Consider the following 23872-nt stretch of genomic DNA (forward strand, 5'->3'; position numbering starts at 1 on the left):
TCTTTAATATGTATGTATTAAATTATACCATAAACCTGCGCATGTGAATGTTTTATATTTGTTCTAAAATAATATAAGTGAATCGCCTTTCAAACATATTCCTTTGTGTATTGCTCATGCTATGCGTGTTTAATGAAATATTTTCCCTTAATTATTGCAAGTCCAAATTTTATGTATTTAATAATACAGCAACCAAACCTTACCCATTGTGTTTTCTTTCCAACGCATTCGTATTTGTTTTACCTACCACAACAAAAAAAAAACAAATTTAAAAAAAACATTGAAAATTACAAAATAAATAGTACACCAATACCAATCAATCTAATACCCCAACAACAAGCACAACACAATCCTCAACCTGTAGTGATATCAGTTTCGAAGAGCATAACGAAGAAGAACTCGAAGATTTACAGGAAGTAGAAGAAGAAGACGATGAATATAATCATAATAAAGATGAAAATGAAAAAAAATTAAATAAAAATGAACAAAACTTAAATAACGAGCAAAGCGCTGTATCGCCAGCTGAAAGTGGTAGCGGAAACAACAACTACAATTCCAATACAGAAGTGGCTACGAACAACGATGTGGATTGTAATTCTCTTACGACTAACTGCAATCTGGATAATTTTAATGCCAATACCGAAACCAATACCACCACAAATAATAGTAATGCGAATGCGATAGCAAATATAAACAATGCATTAACCACGACTGATCCCTGCACAACAACAATTAGCAACACAATCCTTTACAATTGTATTAGTAGTACCCCGTATGAAATTTCAACACTTAATCGCAATCGTACTATTAATTCGCAAACGAATGTTAATCGTAATCAAAATCAAAATTTAGATTTAAATACTAATTCGGTAAATAATTCGATAGCACAAAATTCTAATGCGAATATCAACACAACCCAAAATCAAATGCAACCAAATATTTCCTCAAGTCTTGAGATTATATTAACGCCAATTATACAAAGTAGTCGACGGTAAGTTATTTTTATATGCATACATAAAAAAAATTTATACCATTCCTAAATTCGAAAAAATATAAAAAAATTTTTAATAGTTTTTAAATCCACGTTTAGATACGAATTTATAAGCAGCTCCAAACCTATTCTTTTTTTTATGAATATCTATACAGCAGTGAACACTAAAATAGCAGTCGCAATTCTCATCACATTCCGTCTAACATATTATTCTTTTTTATTCTCGATAATTTAAAATTCTGAACAAAAAGTTCGAAGTTTTAGTAAAACTTTTACCAATTTTGGATTTTTTAGAATTTTTTTTTTTAAATTGCTGTGCATAGTTTCTGTTTCAAAATTCATAGCTTTTTTTGGTTTTTTTACCTGAAATCATAAAAACCAAATTCAAAAACTTTTTCGAACAATTTCGAATATTCCACAAATCGTTACGAAACCTTCGAACTTTTTATTTCACAATTTTTTGTTTTTATTGTAGTTTTGTAGCCCAAACATTTTTTGTCTAACAAAGCGCAAGTTAAGTCTCTCAAAATTCGACAATTTTTGTATTCTGAAGAATGTTTCAGAATTTCTTCTTTATAAAAGAAAAGGAAATAGCCGGAAAGAAAAAGTTCTTAAACTTAAATTCGCAAAAATTTTTTCAAAATTTCGAACTTTTTCTAAGAGAATTTTTATTAGTTTCAGTCACAAAATTTTTTAAAGTTTTCACTCAAATTACCGAAAGTAGAAAAAAGAAAAATTTTATAAAAAACCTGGCGCTACTATTTTTCTGTTCGCTGCTTTACCTACATACGTACATACCAATTTTGTTGCTTGTCCCAGTTTATGTTGTGTTATAGATATTTTATTCATATACCCTCCCAGTTAACAAAAGCAATCTATATCTGTAAATTCATTTATTGATTTCAGGTAATAAGTCTTGATAATCCCTGTGTAAAGAAATATTTTAAAAATTACCTTTCAACGAATTGAACCTTTACTACTCAGATTCCGTTTAAATATTTTCAGTTTCCCAAAATTAATTATAAGACTATCTTTCATTAAAAGCAACTATAAAATTAGAAATATATAACTTAAATAGAAGCTCTTAAGCTTTTGTATTAAATGGTAAGGTTAAATAAGTTAAGTACCAGGGATACACTTTAAAGACTCTATTGCTAGGGTGGTTCTTAAAGGTACGTTATCTATTTGAGCTTACAATTAAAGTTAGGATTTCTCGAGCTTGTTCGAGAAGAGATTTCTCGCGAGTCTCGCCTTCTCGCGAGATTCTCGAAGCTCGAATTAATCGTAAGGCTCGCGAGCTTCTCTACATTCAATTTAATCGATTTATTGGCTGTTTTTATAGAGCTTACGATTTCTTCTGAAGTGCAAACGAAAATGTCCACAAAACCACAAGTAAAAAACACCGAAATGTATAGAATACTGCCAATGCAGTGACTGAAGTGAAAGTCGTAAAGCTCGCGAGAAGCCGTGTTCTCGATGTCTCGTTAAAAAAATAACATATTGTGAATAAAATTATATGCATAATAAATATGTTTTGAGTTAAGTGTCGTTGGAAAGCATAATAAACAACCAAAAAATAACAAGTAAAAAAACCAAGTGTATAAATACTCTCCATACAGCGATTAAGTTTATATCGAGAAGCTCGCGAGATTTGCGAGTACTTCGAGACACGAGAATCTCGCGATAAATCGAGTTCTCGATTTCTCGGGTATTGAAAATCTCGCTTGTGTTCGAGAAGAAATCGTAAGCTCTACTTACAATACAGATTATAAGGATATTTTTACATAACGCATATAAGCATTTCAAATCCACACATACTCAAAAGCCTTTTTGATTTTATAGCTTACATTTTGAAAATCAGCAATTTCCAAAAAATTTAAAAAACGTGACGAATGGGTAAGCTAATCAGCTTGTCTCAGTTATTACACCCAGCTGTACTCGTAAACAGGGTATTATAACTTTGTTTGTATGGTTGTACAGGTAGAAAGGAATCGAGGTAAATATAGACTTCCATATATCAAAATCAATAGTATCGAAAAGAAATTTTAATGAAATTGCCATGTCCGTCCGTCCGTTAACACGATAACTTGAGCAAATATTGATAAATTTTCACCAAATTCAATATACGGGCTTATCGGGACTACTCAGAATAGATTGGTATTGAAAATTAGCGAAATCGGCTGATAACTACGCACACTTTTTCTATATCCAAAATTTAGAAAAATGGAAAAAATTAGATAATTCAAAAACAAATACCGCTAAGCTAATGAAATTTGAAATACGGGCGTGGCACAACACACCAATTTGGAGGTTAAATAAAATATTTATAACATGAAGCTTTTGTAAATATTTTATTGTTGCAGTGCATAAACTCACGAAACATGAAAAGTGCTGATATTTGTGACATGCAATGTGAATCGGCGGCCACCGTGGTGTGATGGGTAGCGTGCTCCGCCTATCACACCGTATGCCCTGGGTTCAACTCCCGGGCAAAGCAACATCAAAATTTTAGAAATAAGATTTTTCAATTAGAAGAAAATTTTTCTAAGCGGGGTCGCCCCTCGGCAGTGTTTGGCAAGCAGTCCGGGTGTATTTCTGCCATGAAAAGCTCTCAGCGAAAACTCATCTGCTTTGCAGATGCCGTTCGGAGTCGGCATAAAACATGTAGGTCCCGTCCGGCCAATTTGTAGGGAAAATCAAGAGGAGCACGACGCAAATTGGAAGAGAAGCTCGGCCTTAGATCTCTTCGGAGGTTATCGCGCCTTACATTTATTTTTATTTTATTTTAATGTGAATCTCCTTCTGCAATCCCTAATGGTGTTAGTACTTCCTTGCCTTATTTTTTCATTTTAGGCAGTTTGGGCGATGTGGGGAGTAAGTTTCCAACAGCATCCTATTTGCTGCGTGCTTTCATTTAAATGTACTTATTTGTGTATTCACTGCATTGTCTCATAAGTCTTATTTGATTTTTGTGCTGCGCCAAAAGATTCAAAACGCAAAAAAACAACAAAACACAATAGTAACTGATGTTGGAAGGCAGTTCTTTTTATTACGCGCAAACTTTTTCAGCTTTTATGAAAATTCATATTTTATGCATTATATAAACATTTGTTTTTTTTTTGTTTTTTTTTTTTTTTTGTTCATTATTTTTGCCTTTATAAAAATTTTATTTCAATTCATTTTGCGTTTCATTCTTTATTTTTATTATATGAGTCTCATGATTTTTGCATTTGCCATTAATTTCACAAATTATTCTGTTTCTTTATGATCCTTTGCCAAAATTTGTTATTTAAACTTTAAAACTTCTTGAAAATTGTTTGCTATGCTAGAGATTCATATGTATTTTTAAAGTGAGAAAGAATTTAACTTGGAAACTTTAATGCAATTAAAGTAAAGCTTTTAGTGTCGGACTCTAATCCAGAACGTACGTCTATTGCGTATTGAAGTAGGGCGGGTTCGATGCTCCAAATGCCTCGCAATAATTTGAGCTTAGTTGATCTTTAAGATGAGTAAGAGGTGCGGAAAAAATTTAAAAGGCATTAGCGATAAGATCAAGGACACATCTTTTCAGAATTTGTAATAAAATACTTAGCTGTACAGTACCAAATGTACCCGCAAAACCTAAAGGTTTCAAAGATCCAACCCTACGTAATATTAAACTTTAAATATTTCACCCGCCTATGGTGTATTCTTTAAAATTTGAAAAGTGTTTACGAAATAGTTTAAGCTTGAACCTACAAATTAAGGAGCCTGAACGCGCACCACATTTACTAATGTGCTTAGGTTAGCTAAAATTCGCTCTGGAGTTGAAACTAAGTCACAACAGAGGAAACCAGTCATTTTTTACTTTTTGAGATGAGCTTCATTTGCGGCACATTATAAGTGAAAACGGATAGCGAAAAGCTAATTTTGTATAATCAAAAGCGAATTGTTATCGTCGAGTTATCGGTTTTTTAAAATCGAGTCATTAGCTTGTTAAAGGGCGGGTTACAGATGTGCATTAATCTATATCTATGAGTCGTACTTAACAAATAGATAACACGGTAATTGCAAACTGGTAACGGTTCGAAAAAAATCCACGACATTTCGATGTCATAAATGGTTTCATAAAAAATTTATAATTTTTCGATAATTAATCGATAGCAAGTCGATAGTTTTTTTTTAACTTTTTTTTCTTCGATCACTTTTTGATAACAAAAAGATAAGTTTTCAATAAATATCTATACTTATTCTATATTAAATCGACAACTGTCAGAACACAAATCAAAAACTTTTAGTGACATATCGATAACATTTTGATAACACATGATAACTTTTCGAAAGCACGCCGATAAAAAATTGGTAAACCTCCGATAACATACCCATAATTTTCCGATAACAAATCGATACCACTTTGAAAACATTTCGACAACTTTTATATATATACTCGATGACTTTTCGTTAACAAACCGATAATTCGTCGACGACAAATCGATAGCACGTCGACAGCGTTTATTATTGATATCAAATGTATAACATTTCTACAGCAAATCGATAGCTTTTCTATACCTCGTCAATATCACACCTATAACGAACCGATATTTCGTCGATAAGAAATTGTTAAGATTATAGCCGGAGACAACAAGCCAATAACTGATCGACATCAAACCGTTACCAATTCGAAAACAATTTAAGAGCACACATAGCCTTGCCTTGCTTCTACTTGAAGTCTGATTTCGCTCATATCAACTCTGCCACGTACATACGTATATCTATTGTTCTGGTATTTCCCTGCAGTGACTAGCTCACGCTTACATTTTTTATTCCTTCATATAAGTTACCATTTCCAAAAACTACAATTAAGCTTATACTTACCTAAAGCTTACATTCCGGATTCCTTAAAAACTTTCGCTAAATGACGGAAATATTGTGATATTTAAAAAATCATCCGAATAGGATCCTCATAGGAAACTTCTAGATAAACTGAAGAAAATGAAACCTTGAACATAGGTAAATCCATATTCGATACGAGATATTTAGAGATGTTTATAAAATGCTGAAAAAGGAGAAAAGTTTTCCGCTAGGTGACGCACGGAAATTCTTTGAAAGTTTTAAATCTTGGGATAGGGTTTTGTGTAGTTTCCCGAAGAGGTGAATAGTTGAAATTTTAAATGTTGTTCAGAGCCTAGCAAATGCCTTACGCATATGACGAAAAGTTTCTCTACATTGTGCACGAATCTTAAAATTTGGAAAGTCGCACGGATCAGATGGAATAAAGCGAATAATTTTTGAGATATTTTCCATTCAGATATTTTAATAAAACATACGTAGTTCTAAATGCATTAAATAAAGCAAAAAATTAAAAGAAAGATGGTGCATGAGATGAAATATTTGAAACTATTTCAAGTCTCGGGCAAATGAAAATCAAACATTTGAAAAAAAGCGTTTGCAAATAGAAAAAAATGTTCCATGCAGGTTGGCCCCTCGGCAGTGGTGCGAAAAATTTTCCATGTATGTATCAGCCAGGACAACTAAAAATAAAAATAAATGTAAGGCGCGATAACCTCCGAAGAGATTTAAGGCCTAGCTTCTCTTCCAATTTGCGTCGTGCTCCTCTTAATTTTCCCTACAAATTGGCCGGACGGGACCTACATGGTTTATGCCGACTCTGAACGGCATCTGCAAGGCAGATGAGTTTTCACTGAGAGCTTTTCATGGCAGAAATACACCCGGAGCGCTTGTCAAACACTACTGAGGAGCGACCCCGCTTAGAAAAATTTTCTTCTAATTGAAAAACCTTATTTCCAAAATTTTGATGTTGCTTTGCCCGGGGTGTGAACCCAGGGCATTCGGTGTGTGGTAGGCGGAGCACGCTACCATCACACCACGGTGGCCGCCAAGGTGCCAGGACAACTTCTCAATGAAAATTCATCTGCTTTACAGGTGCCAGTATTTTCTTTCGCCATAATCTCCGTTAGCATTGGAGCAGTTCGTCAACCCAACGATTATTTTTTAAACTTTTTTAATTTTCTCGAAATATAATAACTATTTTTCAATTCATTCGCCACTTTCTGGAAAACCATTTTTCTTTTATGAATGAAATTTGCACGTTCCGAATTTCCGTAAGCCCTTTTCTGAATTACAATTGACTTATAAATATTTACCTTTTCTGCAAATGAAAATGCCATTTTCGGAAAGAGATTATTTTGTTCTGAATTTTATTAACCTTCCTCTGAATAATAACCTTAAAATTCTTCGATTTTTAAAAAAATATTTTTGAATTTCGGTTGCCCTCTTGTTATGCATAGCACTTTTGAACATTTTCAAAATAAGTTACGGTTTTTCAATTTCTATAATCTTAGTTAACTAATCGAGGTCCGTTTTTTTTTTTTTTATTTTGTGCGCTCTAAAAACAAAAATTAAACTGACTTTCTTGTCTCAAATATACCCATCGGTATATAAAAAAGATCTTTGGCAGCATATAAATGTTCATGTGTTTATATACAAATGTACAAAGATAATAGTGTAAACAACAAAACTCCCCCACATCATTCTACTTGCATAATTTAGCTTTCAAGCGACACAAATACAGACAGCCTGTCACCCCAATATGCACCACTTAACATTTTGCTCCATTTTGGCTATCAGAAGAAATTGTTTTTAAAATCTAAAAGAATTTGGCAGGCATAGCAACAACGGTAAATATGTACTCCAAAAAACAGCAACAATACACATATACTCTTGTATATAAATAAATTACTTGGCATAACACAGCGCGCCGAAAAGCAATTCAATTCCTGGAATTATTGGCAATTACTTAGAATTTTGTTTGTAATGGTGTAAGAGAGAGTGTTTACAATTTTTCACGGTTACTAACGATAGAAATTCAATTTATTAATGACTTCAGTTATGCGGCAAATAGAATGGAAAGTGAAAATAAACAGAATTTAAGTAGACAAGGGACATGAAATTCATGTGTTGTCAAGTTCACTATGTGTAGGTATGCAAATCAGTAAAACGAAATAAATATTTTTATTTAAATTTAAGTTAGCATGTTGCCTATCTTCGCTTCGAGGGAAATCTTAAGGCCACAAAAGAGGCGGATGGTTGGCGCAAGGGCGCTCAAATGGCGGACGTGGCGATACATGTGTACAGTAAGGTGGCCCTTATTTTCCAAAGTGTTCCGATTCTCGATCTATCCCCCTAGAAATATGCGAGTAGCCTAGAAACTAGAACATACAAAGTTTCAGGTCAATCGAAAAAGGGTTAGAGGTGGCGCAAAGAGCTTGAAATCCTGAAAAATTACGAATTTTTACAATTTCTTAAATTTGGTCAACCCTACTTCTTTTTTTATAGGCGCAACGTAACTTATCGTGTTATTAGTAAGTTCTAGAAATATTTGACTTTCAAATAAATCTAGAACAACAAAAATTGGTCAAATAATAAAGTTATAAAATAAATTATGCCTTAAATACGGTGTAATTACTTCAAGAATGTGTATATAATGTGTATACGTAAATGAGTTTGTTTCAAACTTTTTTATTATAAACTTTTTTGAAAATACATTTTTAAAACATATACATATATCTTGTGAAACTTTAGCTGACACGTATATATATAATATGATATTATTTCCTAGAACCTAATTAATGATGATTTATTATGTGATTCAAATTGTTTTTGTAATCAGTTACAACTTGTAATAAATATTGTTTTTCTTGTTCGTCGTTTTTAGGTATTCTATTATATTCTTCTATAAGTTTTACTCCCCGTTCTGCTGTGTCGTTAACTTATTTTATATTTATAACAGTATCCTTAGCTTTTTTATAGGTTTCTGTATCCCCCCAGTATAGAGGATGCACCTCCAGAAATTGATATGATATCCCAAACCGACCAAAAAAATCAATTGTATTTCCTGTTACAAACCCGTGTAGTTCCTTTTCTATGAATTTATTGATTTCACTGACCCTTAAATGTAACCTCTTTAAATTTTCTGTTTACTTGTCGCAGTTGACTATGCTTTTGAGTTTTTCCACAATCTTTTTCCTCATGGTACAAGAGACGTTATAATCGAACAAAGCCAATGCAATTCATTCATCAAACAGGTACCGAAGGTGGTTACAAAACTTTTTTATTGCAATGTCAGATATTTTTTTATTAAAATTTCTGTATTTATAAATTTCTTTAATAAAATATAAGTCTTGAAGAGGTGCTCTATGAGGATTGGTATAGTTTAACCAAAGCTTAACATAGAATTATATAATAAACGCGCGTATACTTGCTATCGAATTCTCTTCATACTCCGTTAGTTTAAACTGTTTACAAAATAAATAGATTTTTAAGTAATACAATGCCTTAGACGTCCACCGAGCACGATAAGTGGGCCTCGGTACACGAAACTTTATGCCATCACTTGGTCCTAGACATATAGACATTAATTCAAATAATTCTCTATAGTCATCTTTTACTATTTTCTTTTTCAACTCTTGCTTACAGAAATTTAGAATAGTATCTTTGCTATCGCTTAAAGTAATTTCAATTCGTTATTTTAATTGGACCTTTTTCCAATTTTCTTGAAATCGCCGAAACAACTTGACGTCCTTACTTGTATTTACTGGAAAATAACATTCGAAAACCCCTCTCATCAAACCTTCATAAATATGATGATGATAAGGTAGATACAATAGTTCTCACTCAAGTGTTTTTCTAATAACGTTGCAGCTCCTTTTATAACGCCTGTATTAACCGATATCGTATCGAAACAACAGACCACAATATCATCCTTCGGATTCCATTCAAATAACAGTTCATACAACGTGTAAGCCATTTCCGAGCTTGTTGCAGCATATAATTTTGGAGCTCCTATTAACTGTTCGCCATTCCTGTAAGTAACAACAACTGGAAGTCGTTCCACCTTTTCATGACCTGTTATTTCTGGAAGTAGTTTTCCTTCCCAATCCAAAGTGCCGCAATTTATCTATTTAAAAAAACCTACTATTCAGAATTTTTTCATTCAAGATCAGTATAGTTTTAATACGAAAACGTTCGAAGTACACATTTTATAACGGTAACGTTTATAAGGGTATATCACAAGCATGTGGCGCTTCAGGATGCACGTGCAACACATTTGCACAGACTTAATTTACTTTTCATATTTGTCTGTCGAAAGTAATATATATTTTGCCCTGTAACTCTGTTATTGATTGACCGATTTTGAAGATTGTGGCCACTTTAGAAAAGGAAGAAAGTAAAGATCTTATTACGGTATAGAAAGGCAGTAAATTTTCATAGGGCTTAGAAATATGGAAGCCTGAAACAGGAAATTGTAAAAATTAGTCATTTTTCAGGATTTGAAGCCCTTTGCGTCACCTTTTAATCTTTTTTTGATTGGCCTAAAACTTTTTATATATTCGTTTTTGAGATATTCGCATATTTTTATGGGGTAAGGTCAAGAATCCAAACATTTTTTCCCCTCCATAAAAAGAAGGGCCACCCTAGTATACACAGGTGGTTCCAAAGTAGTAGAATGAGTAGGGTCTGCGGTATACTGTGCTGATCCTGAAATAAACAGATTCTGCAGGCTGTCATATTACTGAAGCGTTTTCCAAGCGGAAATATTAGCCGTAACCAAAGCAGTAGAAACACTGGAAGAAAATAGCTTAAGATGCAACTGTGTTAACCTTTATATTGACGGTCAAGCAGCAGTTAAGGCAGTAATCTCGCTTAGACTAACAAAATTGCTTCTATCATTAAAATGAGAGGACTGTTGACTCATGACGGGTATTCTGACTGGACACTGCCTTCTGGCGTCACATGCCTTTAAATTAGGTTTGGTCAGTAATAGCAGACGTACGAAGTGCGGGTTGGAGGAGGAAACGATCGAGCACATTCTGTGTTCATGCCCTGCGCTTGCCTGGCTAAAACTCCAGCTATTAGGAGTGATACAGCTGTCAGATCTAGAAGCAGGAGGTGGCTTAAGTCCTAGAAAGCTTCTAGCATTTGCCAAGAGGACGGAGTTTTTTTATAACATAGATCCGGTTTGATGGGGTTCTCAGTTTGGTCGTTAAAACAAACTTCTGGTAATAGTACGGACTCATTCAGTCTATGTGAGGTCCTCATGGACAGGCCAGTTCAACCTCACCTATCCTAAGTGAGCACGTAAGAGTTTGGTTAAGTAAAGATGCAATTTGGGGAATTGTTGTTGGATTACCAAAAAGGAAAGCTTAGAGACTTGCAAAATGAACTTGGAGAAATGTAACAGTTTAGATGAAATAAAATCTTCTAAAAATGATATTAGAACAACTCATGAAAAGTAGCAAACGCCAGCTGCATACCTAAAAAAATTTAGAGTACTCCAAATAAAACGCTCGAAATTTTCGTAAAATTCTCTCAACTTTACGAATTTTTTCGCAAAGGTTTTTGAGGTTTGCTTAAATAAATTTATTTACAAAATTTACAGTTTTTTTTTTTAAATACCTGATATAAGGAGAATTTAATTAATGCAATTTGACTAAAATTGCCGCTGCTATTTTTCCGCTCACTGCTGTGAAATTGGTTGCTCAAAATCTCGTAAATATTAAGCAAACTGCTCGACAACCATTTATCTTTAGTTATATTTCCAAATCAAGGTATATTAAAACAGATGCAATTTGCTTACGCTCAAAATTAACACAATATTGTTTTCATTTCATTTAAAATTTATACAATACTAAATAAATATATAAACATTTTCATATATGCAGCACGCTTTTCAGCTGAATCAACATTTAAGTATCCCATTCATAACGTTAACGTTTTTGAGGTTGTTTAACTGTAAATCGTAAAACTGTTAACAAATTTAGTATCAACATTTTGTATACAAAACATAAATAAATATTTTATCAATTGCGACACATTGCCAATTGCCATTTGAATGCCCACAGAAAATACACTCCAATGCAATCAAATTATAAAATATAAATAACATTTGCGAATGGGAAAACACATGTAGGTAGCACATTCATATATGAATATTAGGGTGACCGCAAGTTATATGGTCAATTTTTTTTTCGTATTTTCACTTGGCAAACCCCTTAGATTTATTCCAAATTAGAAAAAACTTATATATAAAAAATTGTAGATCGTTTGCATTATTATAGGGCGAGCCTTGAGCCCGCAAAATTTGCTAAAAATGCTATTTTTCTCACTATGGCTCGCTTTAATTGTTCTTAACTTCAGTAATATTTATTTTATAGAAAAACTTTATTCACAAACATTCTAGGGAAACATCTGGTCAACAATGTTGCTCTGTATTAGTTTTCTTTAACATTAATATTTAATCCAGAAAAAACCAAATTAAAAAATAACAGCGAAATTTTCACATATCTTCGCATTCTTTGCCTGATGATTATTTATTTTATTAAATGGTGTAATTATAAGAAGTTTTGTAATAAAATCTCCTTCGTGCTCATAGGAAATTGTTTTTGATAGTTTTTTAGTACTTGCAATATATATTGTTTTTGTTCCTCGTCTTTTGTGAGAATTGGGTTGTAGTCTTGCATCAATTTCACCGCTCGTTCAGCTATATCGTTTACCACGTGAATGTCATTAACAATTTGAAGAGCAGTTTTAAAATTACTATCCGCAGGCCATAAACTTGGATCATTTATCAAAAATGCTGTATTTATTTTAAAGCGAAGAAAAAAATTTTTTGTCTCAGAAGAAATGAATAAGTGGTTTTTAAATTTGTGTAATGCAACTCAATTTTTTTAAAAGAATCCAGTTTTTCAAAAGCTGAAAATCTTTGTATGATGCTTGTGCAGCAAAAGGGACAGAGAACCACATCTCAACATATATTGTAACAATAAAAATACATATATTACATAAAGCTTTCCTATCTTTTACTGCCAAATCAAATTCACGTCGAAATAAAAATATTTTTAAGCAGTATATAGCTTTTGCCATCAATCTCGCTTGGTGGACAGCCCTAGGGGCGCGAAAAGCTGCATCGCGAATAGGTGGAGTCTCGCCAAGAAATATTAATATTAGCTCAAGAAACTCCCTGTAATCATCTCTTGGCTGTTTAGTTTTGATCGCGTCGTTCACAAATTCAATTATTTTATCTTTATCTTCTTTTAAATATTTTCTGACATCATTATCTTCCATTCTCCAGACTGATAATTATTTTGGTTAATATTTCCCACTGTATTTTTAAATTTCTCAAATATTTTGACATTTGGGCTTTCATTTTTGTTCATCTTAACTTCAAAGGCACTTTTTAATACGACTTCCAAAATGTGGGTTGGCAAGGTAGCCAAAGAAGCTGCTTTTGAAGACTGTGTTCAATAGTCGTACGTGTTCCATTAAAACGGCCTATATTTACGGCAGTTGTGTCGAACACCAAGGCTTTTATATGATCTTAAAGTGCCCATTAAAATATAGCTTTACAAACAGCAGACGTCTGCTCTTTGCCAGTTCCACTTTTAAATGCGGGCACTTCAATTAGTTGCTCCGTACGCCCGCATGAAATTATGATTGGAAGTCTGTCAACTTTTTCATTCCCGATAGGAGCTGGTAACAGCTTTCCGTCCCAGTGCACACATTGCACTAAGTTCGTTCTGGTTGAAACGTTCTTTTATATTTTGGAACTGTTCTGATCGTATTTATTCCCATGCATTTTGTATAAACGTTTAATTTATAATATAGTTTTGTACTTCAAGACCGACTGCTTCCACCACACATATAACTAATGCACGGCTTTTCGATCACTGATCTTGCAAACATCTAAAGCGGCTGCAAGTTTTGGAGTCATTATATTTTTAAATCCTCTAAATTTTTTGGCTGGCGGTGGTATTACAGCTTCTGCTCCCAAGACCTGCTAAAAAGGAATTAAGTGTTCTGGTTGTAGTTTTGTAATGTAACCCTGCGTGTATCAATTATTTCTCATCTACGTTTTATATAGTTTCATTCTCACGTTTTACTTATAATCTATAACCGTGAACTTACCTCATAGCTAGCAGCGATTTCGCTTTTATCGCTCTCCGCACTGCAGGAAGAAAGTTCAGCTGTTTAATCTAAATAAAGACAGTACAAATAAATATATATATTGTGTACTTTATTAAAAATAATATACAATTTCTGTTTACTAGAAGCAACGAATGCAGGACCATTCTGTTCTTTTCGTTTTAAATGATTTTGTTGATGTTCTTCCATCCTTTCTTCACTTACTGCTGTTTTGTAATCGATGCCATAAATAAATAATCTCCAAAAATAATTTGTCCTCTGAGTTTTTAATAACGTCCAGTGCATTTGCACTTGCTAGATATATCAAATAAGTCATCTAACTTCAACGTCCACGCCTCTTCTCTTTCTCTTTGCATTACCGATTTAATTTTAGAATTTTTATTCACTTTCCTCCAAGCATTATATATATTATATAAATCTTCAAGTTTTGTTATGCAGTGTTGCTTGGTTCTAGTCGGGATTCGACCTTTATCCCAAAAAATATTCCCTTCTTCGACCACTAATTTAGCACTCTCACGTAAATTTAATTTTACCGCCCGTAAATTAAAAAATAATACCTTTATAACTTCTTTGTTAGAAGGTAGTTTACACTCACTTAAGGAAGGAGAAAAATAGCCTAAGAAATGAATTTTTTTACGCAAAATTCTTGATGACATGTCTAATTACTTTCAATGCACGGCAATAAATGAAATGTAGTTGTCGTTAATTAACAACAAAAATAATATGCTGCTCTGCTACTCAGTAGGAACTAACGCTAAACTGTTGCACTAATTGTGTTGCAAATAATTATATGAAAATATATTCGTATACAAAGAATGCGAAGATACATACGTGAAAATTTCGCTGTTATTTTATAATTTTGTTTTTACTGGATTAAATATTAATGTTAAAGAAAACTAATACAGAGCAACATTGTTCATCAGATATGTCCCTAGAATATTTGTGTATAAAGTTTTTCTATAAAATAAATTTTATTGAAGATAAGAACAATTAAAGCGAGCCATAGTGAGAAAAATAGCATTTTTAGCAAACTTTGTGGGCTCAAGGCACGCCCTATAATTATGCAAACGATCAACAATTTTTTATATATAATTTTTTTCTAATTTGAAATAAATCTAAGGGGTTTACCAAGTGAAAATGCGAAACAAAAATAACGTTCACTCTAATGAATATGTTTCATTTTACGTTTATTGAACACCATGCCGTATGAGTGACGGTGACATATAAAAACATTTGCTACATCCCACATGGTCACTCATACGCAGTGTAGGTACTCGATTATGTGTTAGCATAGCGATAAGCAACAATATTCCATATCAAATGAAACTACAGAAGTAAACAAAATTATATACAACTATGAATTGTTTATGATAAAATAATAAAATAACAACAACGCTGCATATATGTGAAATAGGCAATCCTTTTCCAAACACATGTTAACACATAAATAGACGCAATTGGGGTTATTGGAGCTATAAAAAAGGTTGGCTACAAGAGTCAAAGGTTCATGTGGATCAATGGGTTAATTTTCGCTATGTTTGAATAAGCAAGTATATGATATGAATAAACTACAAAACTAAAAGCTAAGCGGCTGGAAAAGTATGAATCCAACAGACAACAACTAACATAAACCTGCACAAGTGCGTTTCTAAATAAGTCATTCCTTGAGTAAATGACCAATAGTTCAAATAGACCGTAATTGAGTTAAACTACATTCGTATTTAGGCCTATGTTTGAAAAAAAAAACAATAAATAAAAAATATTTTGTAAAATTTTCAAGCGTTGACGGAGTATTATTATTTTTAAAGAAACTTGCTTGGGAAAATAATATTTGTCTAAAAAGTTTACCAACAAGGTCGAGCGTTTTATCTAAAATATATATATTTTTGTTTTCGTTTTTATATCAATTTTTATGTCAATAGAGAAAATCCAGTGCCATTTTGAAGAAGAAGAATTCTTAAATAGAGGGTTTTTCAAACAAAACTTTCATATAGGCTGTTTTTTCAAAAGATTTCCCAGAGACGCCGTTCAGCCAAGATAGGCTCATATTCCTGATATATATTGGAACGATTTTCCTTCTCTTGTCTTGTTTCCGGATAAACCGGTTTCGGCGTTGTGCCATAATCAGTAGTTCTAGAACGAAAATCGACACTGATGATGGCACAACGTCGAAACCGGTTTGTCTCGAAACTTCTTGACGGAAAATCGTTCCAATATACATCATTTATCTACCCTGTCGGAAAATCAACAAAACAAAGTAAGTCATATTCCTCTCAACATTCGAAATATACGTTAGTTCATGTTTTCGAAGAAACGCATTTTGTTTCCTATATATTGGACTGCTTTCAAATTTACAAACAAATTTCAAAACAAAGGGCTGGAGATATTTGGAGATCTTAAAAATCTATACGAAGTATGTGTAATCTTACTATCGATCTTTAAATAACTTACCGTTGAGCTAGAAACTTAAGACCCCACCCTTCTTGTTCTACTTGTAGCGAAAGTTTTATATATCACCGTTGAGCCTCTTAGCTCGACCAAACCTTATTTCATGGGACATTTTAGTGCCACCAGAGTTTTGCCTGCTAAATAAATAACATTAGCCATGAATAGGTGATGTTGATATTTGAGTCTGCGCTGGCAAACGCTTGGGAGGGTTGTTATACAGAACGCCATGAATCCCTGACCCTTATCGAGATAATTAGAAAATTCATACGAGACTGGATTGGAAATTTAAAGAACTCAGAACTCAATCACAAAAAAATCTCGCTATGTGTCTTATGGGACTAGATATTAAGAAAAGTCATACTTAGCAGAAAAAACCTTTTGAACAATTTTCAACTTTCGTACCTTATAACACTGCAAGGCGCGATAACCTTCGAAAAGGTTTTAGGCCGAACTTCTCTACTAGTTTTGCAGATGAAGTTTTTCATGAGAGAAATACACTCGAGGTGTTTGCCGAGGGGCGGCCCCGCTTAGAACAACTTTCTTATAATTGAAAAAACTTGTTTGTAAATTTTTGATGTTGGTTTTCCCGGGGCTTGAACTCAGGATATTCGGTGTGGTAGGCTGAGAACACAACCACCATGGGGGAATCTCGCGTTTAAGTTTTAAGAAACCTCCAATTGAGCTTCAGTTTTGCGGCCCCACCATACATCAGGAAACAAAGGCAATACAGCAAAAGCAAAAATCACGCCAGGTGGCGCAAGGCTGGAGATAATTAAAAAAGTTATGAGAGACTTCGAAATTGCGATCGCTGTTTATGTTATTTCTTTGTATGGTAATGACTTAAGTCACACGTAACTTACTTAGGCCCTTTTGCAGAACGAAAAGTTTTCTTTTCACTCAGAGTTAACCTGTCATGAGGGGTTAAAATCATAATTTTTTTACAAATTTTTTTTAACTAACTTTGAGCTAAAAAAAATGTTACACTCTGCAATTGGGTGTTAGGTGATATCGTTTAATACAGTGTCTCGTTTGCTATCCAGTAAGAGCGCAAAAACTATCACAAGAAGCTACGCTTAGGGCTGATCGAATTGTTATAAAAATTCCTCCATAAGGTGAGGGAAAACTTTGTCATCAAGCCAAATTTTGAATCTCATACACAGAAAAAATAAAAAGAGATAACAAAATGCAGTGCATGCACGTTTAATATCTTCTTCGATGCGAGGTTTTTTATTGAGATATACCTTAATTATTTATTCACATATATTCGACTAACGAATTAATAATTATGGTTACTTCTTTTGTAAAACAAAAATTCAATGTGACAAAGAATGGCCCATAAAAGTAAATATATTTATATATGTAAACACTAATGTAAGCATAAATGTAGCGGGCGCTTGTTATTTTGTTTAGATCAACAAAAGGATATATGTAGATAAAAACAACATTTTACACTTACATAAAAATTTTATATTGTATAGAACTCCAAACTCTCCAAAAACCATAAAAATATGAATGAATATTTTAAATAATGACCTACAAAAAACTAAACAATGGCGAAAACGCCTTTAGGCAACTGCCATAAAAAATATGCCAAAGTATCTCGTAGCAATAAATGCTGATAAAGCTAAAAAAAAGAGCAACAACAAAAGTGTCTGCGCGCAAACCTAAAAACACATATAAAAATTCTTTCTGAATGAAAGGACTAAAGCAGCATAAAATAGTGCTGAAGGCTAAACAAAGGAAGCCCATAAACTAACCTATATAGAAAGTATATATGTATGTGTAGGCGATATGTGGCATCGTTTATGTTTACACACAAAAAACAGATACATTAAAAAAGCAAAATAGGAATAAATTTATAGAAAATGAAGAAAGAAGTGTTACTAAAATAGCACACAATTCATTAAAGCACAAAATTTAAAGTAATATATACGTTCCTACCAATCAGTGGAAAATAACTAAAAAAGTTAAATTCTGAAAGCTTTTTAGCTTCAAATTTAGTGTAGCTGACTATGAAGACAAAAAAGTAAATATATAGATAAACTGGGATATATACCCAAATTCATATACATATATTTATTAAGGCGGGTCGATTTAAAAATCGCTCATTGCTCTGTGAAAATCGTATTCTAGGGATCAAAATAAGAAACTTTGCCAAAGGAACCATACCTCTAAAACGAATTCTGATGCCCCCCCCCCCCCCTTTGGGTCGAACTTTTGGGTAGGGGCAATTTCAATTCTACCTGCTAACAACACAAGCAATTTTACGATCTGCAATTGTGTCACAGTGATACCTTCATTTTTTAAAACTGTTGAATAAAAAACCCACACAACTATGTTTACGACATGCAAATGCATCACAGTGATGCCTTGGTTTTAAAAGGGGGTTGTAAAAACGCTAATTTCTAATAATTTTTTTTAATTTTTTTCTATTACTAAGTTAAATTCATTTTTTTATTTACATATGTTCTGACTGAATAAATTTCTAAAGAGAGAAAAATAAACTCCAAAAAGAAAAAACATAGGCATTTCAAAGTGGGATTTTTCAAAATTTGCCCCTACGACCCAAATGGGGGGGGGGGGGACATCAGAACTCGTTTTAGAGGTATGGTTCCTTCGGCAAAGTTTCTTATTTTGATCCCAATAATATGATTTTCACAGAGCAATAGGCGATTTTTTTGCCTCCCCACAAATCGACCCGGCCTAATATTTATATATGATCCCTTCAAAATAAATGTTTTATAATTCCAATAATTATCCAATAGAAATCTAATTTCAATTCTTTATGAATCTATTTACAAACGTTTCTAAAATGTTAAGACGGAACGGAAACCTAAATTGTTTTTAACTGAGCGTGACATGAATGGTTAAACTCATAGATTTTTAACAAATTTTTTTTAATTAACGCTAAGCTAAAAAAAGAAACTGCTGTTCTCCAAAAGGGCCTCAACAAGTTTAAAAATCTTTGGTTTTTGAGATAAAATGGCAGAAAAATTGTTAAAGTTGTTTCGATCTTTTATCGGCATAAAAAGGGTGCGAAAATGATCGTATTATTTACTCTGTCGATACACGTAGATCCTACAAGCTGTCAGATCATTGCAGTGCCTTTCAGGTAGAAATTGTAGCCATGAGGAAAGCAGCTGAAGGCCTGGAGGCGCTTTAACTAGGAATTTCCTGGAATGCAAAGAAGCATTGGAAAGGCTTTGTTCAGGCCAGTAGTGGAATTCACTAACATTTTTAACGACATTTGCCATCGCTTTATTTGCGAATCGAAAACTAAAACACTTTCGTTATTCAGTAACTATTTTGTATCGATATTCGTTTATCGACGATCAGCTGTGTTGATAAATAAGACAGGTATATTGGCTGCGTTAAAAAATTAATATTTCTGGCAATTTTAGTTAAAAGCGAAAATTGGAACTTTAATTAAATACTTTCAAAAAAAAAAAAGCTGTTTTATTTATAAATCAAATGGCAATTGATACCTGGCGTACATTTTATCACAAGATGAAGAATTACTAAATCCATCGCCAGTGAACAGACGCCTTCTTAGAGAAGTATATAACCCATTCCACTTGAATGCGACGGAGTTTCGAAAGCTGTACCGACTAACCCCAGACTTGGCTCATGATATTATTTCTCAACTTGATGGTCAATTAAGGGGTACAAGAATAACTGCGATATCAACAGAGAAAAAAAGAAATTATACCGCATTTACTTACCTTTTGTTAAAATAGGTAAAAACTTGCACAATAATGACTTAGTATACGGAATTTTTTGAGTTTTGGCATTCATTGTGTGTTCTTCGCATTTTTTAGGTTTTGTTAAGCTGTGCTGACACTTTTCTACTATTAAAACGAAATATAAATGTAATTTATTTCGAGTCGTTAAAACCAAGTTAGTGAATAGTACAATCGATAAGGCAAGCGACAAAATCGTTAATTAAAATCTCGACAAATCGCATCGTTATAAGTTAGTGAATTCCACTACAGATCATTTATCTATACAAGGTTCCCGGTCATAAGAGGATACAACGTAACGAAAACGACGATGAGTAGAAAAGAAAAAGGGGTATAGCACTCACTGAAACGAGGATAGACGTCCCAATCTGGATGAAATTTCTAAAATTATTTGAAAATTCTACGACATTATACTCTCAAAGTTGCTTTTATCCCTAAAGAGAGAAGAAGAGGCTCACTATAGGTATACTAACTGGACACTTCCTGGCGTCACATGCTTATAAGTTAGGCCTTGTAAATGACAGTTAAGCATGTTTTGTGTTCGTGTCTTGCACTCGCGAAATCAAGTATGCAGCTACTAGAGGCAGCAGAGTTCCCAAAATCTCGAGGCAGCTATAAGGCTGGGTCCTCGAGAAGTTCTTTTATTTGCCTCAATCTCGGATTTGTTTTATAACCTAGGTCTTTGTAGGAGGATTGGAAGTTTTTCGACCCATCTGCACGCTCATTTGACTGAAGGAATAGAAACGACGGTTTCGACATCAAGAAATCTGTAGTAACTGCGGTTTACATCAAAGTGCTGTGTTCTGATTCTTATTTCCGCGTAAATTAATCAATCAACTAATCTTTTACTCAAATTTATGCAGATTTCGTTGGTATATGCTGAGTAACTTTGAAGGTTCCAATGCTGATTCTCAAAAATATCTTTGGAGCATTCCACGGATTGAATATTTAAATTTTTTATTTTTTTGAAAATTAAAAATAGATACTTGGCGCGATTTAACTCCAAATTTGTTCTTAATATTTTTAATGTTACTTTGCCTTGGACTTGAGCAAAGGACCTCCAGCGTGGTAGGCAGAGCATGCTAGCACCACATCAGCTATTTACTATTCAAAATTAAGGGAAAGGATTCATAAAAAAACTTGGGCTGCCGCTTATGTTTTTTATTATTTTTTCCTTATGCATCGAGGTAGAATAAACTAAACTATATATTGGCTATGAATAGGAGAGGGCTTTTATAAGGAGAGCAATTAGAAAGTCGGCCAAAATGTATAAATACCCATGAAATTTTCGATTTATATCTCACTTAAAAGGAGACAGCGAAATAAGACCCACGCCATCTCCCTCCCTCCCACTCTAAGCAGGAATTGATCAATAACAAAAACAATTGAATAAAGCAATATGAGCATCGCTAATGAAATACAGATAGTAGAAATATTTACTCATACCATTAAAAATTTTCCCAGTTTAAGGAACATTTTTATACTAAACGTTTACAACTTTCAAAATATGTTTTTATTTGAGGATGTGCGTACAGAACAAAATACTTGAATAATGCGCCAGTTTTTTTAAGCTTTTAAAAACATCCTCCGATAAATGATTTCAAACTGTAAATGCCTATAGCAAACAATAGGAGCAACCACAATATGATAACAGTAAAAAATTAGGGAAAAGGTTCCAAAGGCGCTCCACAACTGGAAAATGGAAGTATATTCCTCTTCATCATTTTCTATGTTAATTTTTCTTGCTTCTTGTTACGCGTTACAACAACTCAACATGCAAAAATTTCTAACAAAAAAAAAAAAAAAAACAAAGTACCATGAAAGTTCAACGGAAAACGGGAGGAAAAATATATTAACAAATAATCGTATTGTAAATAAAATGGGCACAGTCGATGACTTGTAAATAAATAATGGAAAGGTCTAAATTTTAATTAAAAGAAGAAAATGTACATTCAATTGAGCGTAGTCGACTTACAAAAGTTGTGCTATAAATGCCTTTAGAATAATTCAATCAAAAGGGCAAGAAAACATAATGGTTAACAAATAGAAAAAGGGCAGCGCGAAATAGAAATTTATTTAGCACGGTGCTTTATTTTCGTTTGTTTAGTGCAGTGTGGCGGCCACCGTAGTGTGATGGTAGCGTGCTCCGCCTACCACACCGTATGCCCTGGGTTCACATCCCGGGCAAAGCAAAGCAAATGAAATTTTTCTAAGCGGGGTCGCCCCTCGGAAATGTTTGGCAAGCGCTCCGGGTGTATTTCTGCCATGAAAAGCTCTCAGTGAAAACTCATCTGCTTTGCAGATGCCGTTCGGAGTCGGCATAAGTTATGTAGGTCCCGTCCGGCCTATTTGTAAGTAAATTCAAGAGGAGCACGACGCAAATTGGAAGAAAAACCCGGCCTTAGGTCTCTTCGGAGGTTATCGCGCCTTACATTCATTATACCTTTCATGAAAATGAAATGGTATATTAATTTCGTCACGAAACCCAAAATTGCAAGTCCTTAAAGGAAAATAGATAGACCCACCATTAAGTATACCGAAATAATCAGGTTGAAGAGCTGAGTTGATTTAGCCATGTCCGTCTGTCCGTCTGTCTGTTTGTATGCAAACTAGTCCCTCAATCGTTGAGATATCTTGATAAAATTTGGTGAGCGGGTGTATTTGGGTGTCCGATTAGACATTTGTCGGAACCGGGCGGATCGGACCCCTATAGCATATATCTTCCATACAACCGATTTTTCAGAAAAAGAGGATTTTTGTAATATCTTACTCAATTTAACAGATTGAAACTTCAAACTGCACCATATACTTTCGTATATTTCACATATTGTTGCCTGAAAAAATTGATGAGATCGGTCGTATATATAGTATATATCCCCCACAACCGATTGTTCAGATAAGAAACTTTTCGCAATTTCTACCCCATTTTAACAGCTATAAGCTTCAAATTTCACCGAATGCTTACGTGTATAGCATATATTGATGTCTGAGAAAATCATTGAGATCGGTGGTATATATAGTATATATCTCATGCAACCGATTGTTGAGATAAGAAACTTTTCGCAATTTCTACCCCATTTTAACAGCTAGAAGCTTCAAATTTCACCAAATGCTTACGTATATAGCATATATTGTTGTCTGAAAAAATCATAGAGATCGGTGGTATATATAGTATATATCTCATGCAACCGATTGTTGAGATAAGAAACTTTGCGCAATTTCTTCCCCATTTTAACAGCTAGAAGCTTCAAATTTCACCAAATAGTTACGTTTACGTCATATATTGCTGAAATACGTGATTCGTAGTCATAGTTTTTACACGCAGACCACAAATACCTGAAACTTTGCATCCTCACACAAAGTACCTGCCTATTTTTAAACGGTTTTATTTAGCTTGAGTTGACAGGCTGCACGGCCGTTGTGAACGAATCTTGTAATTGAAATTTATAGTTCAGAACCCGATGACAATGCAATAATAAGAAAAAAATCGCCGCTAGGTGGCGCAAGGATCGAGATATTCGCAAAATTCGCATTTGTGGTCCGATTTGGCTCATATTTGGAACACATAATACATGCAAGAATAGAAATCGACCTGTAAAAAAAAATCGCCGCTAGGTGGCGCATGGATTGAGATATTCGCAAAATTCGCATTTGTGGTCCGATTTGGCTCATATTTGGAACACATAATACATGCAAGAATAGAAATCGACCT

General features: G+C 33.6%; 1 protein-coding gene across 1 annotated transcript in view; it reads left to right on the top strand.

Moving 5' to 3' along the window:
• LOC137241222 (putative uncharacterized protein DDB_G0267716) overlaps positions 1-23872 on the top strand; it is a 51898-nt gene that overhangs the window by 14809 nt on the left and 13217 nt on the right. The window contains exon 2 of the mRNA XM_067768574.1: positions 303-991. Within this exon, the coding sequence (XP_067624675.1) occupies positions 303-991 (689 nt within the window). The remainder of the gene's footprint in view (positions 1-302; positions 992-23872) is intronic.

The sequence above is a fragment of the Eurosta solidaginis genome, chromosome 1 (genome assembly GCF_040869045.1).
Source record: "Eurosta solidaginis isolate ZX-2024a chromosome 1, ASM4086904v1, whole genome shotgun sequence".
Classification (NCBI taxonomy): domain Eukaryota; kingdom Metazoa; phylum Arthropoda; class Insecta; order Diptera; family Tephritidae; genus Eurosta; species Eurosta solidaginis.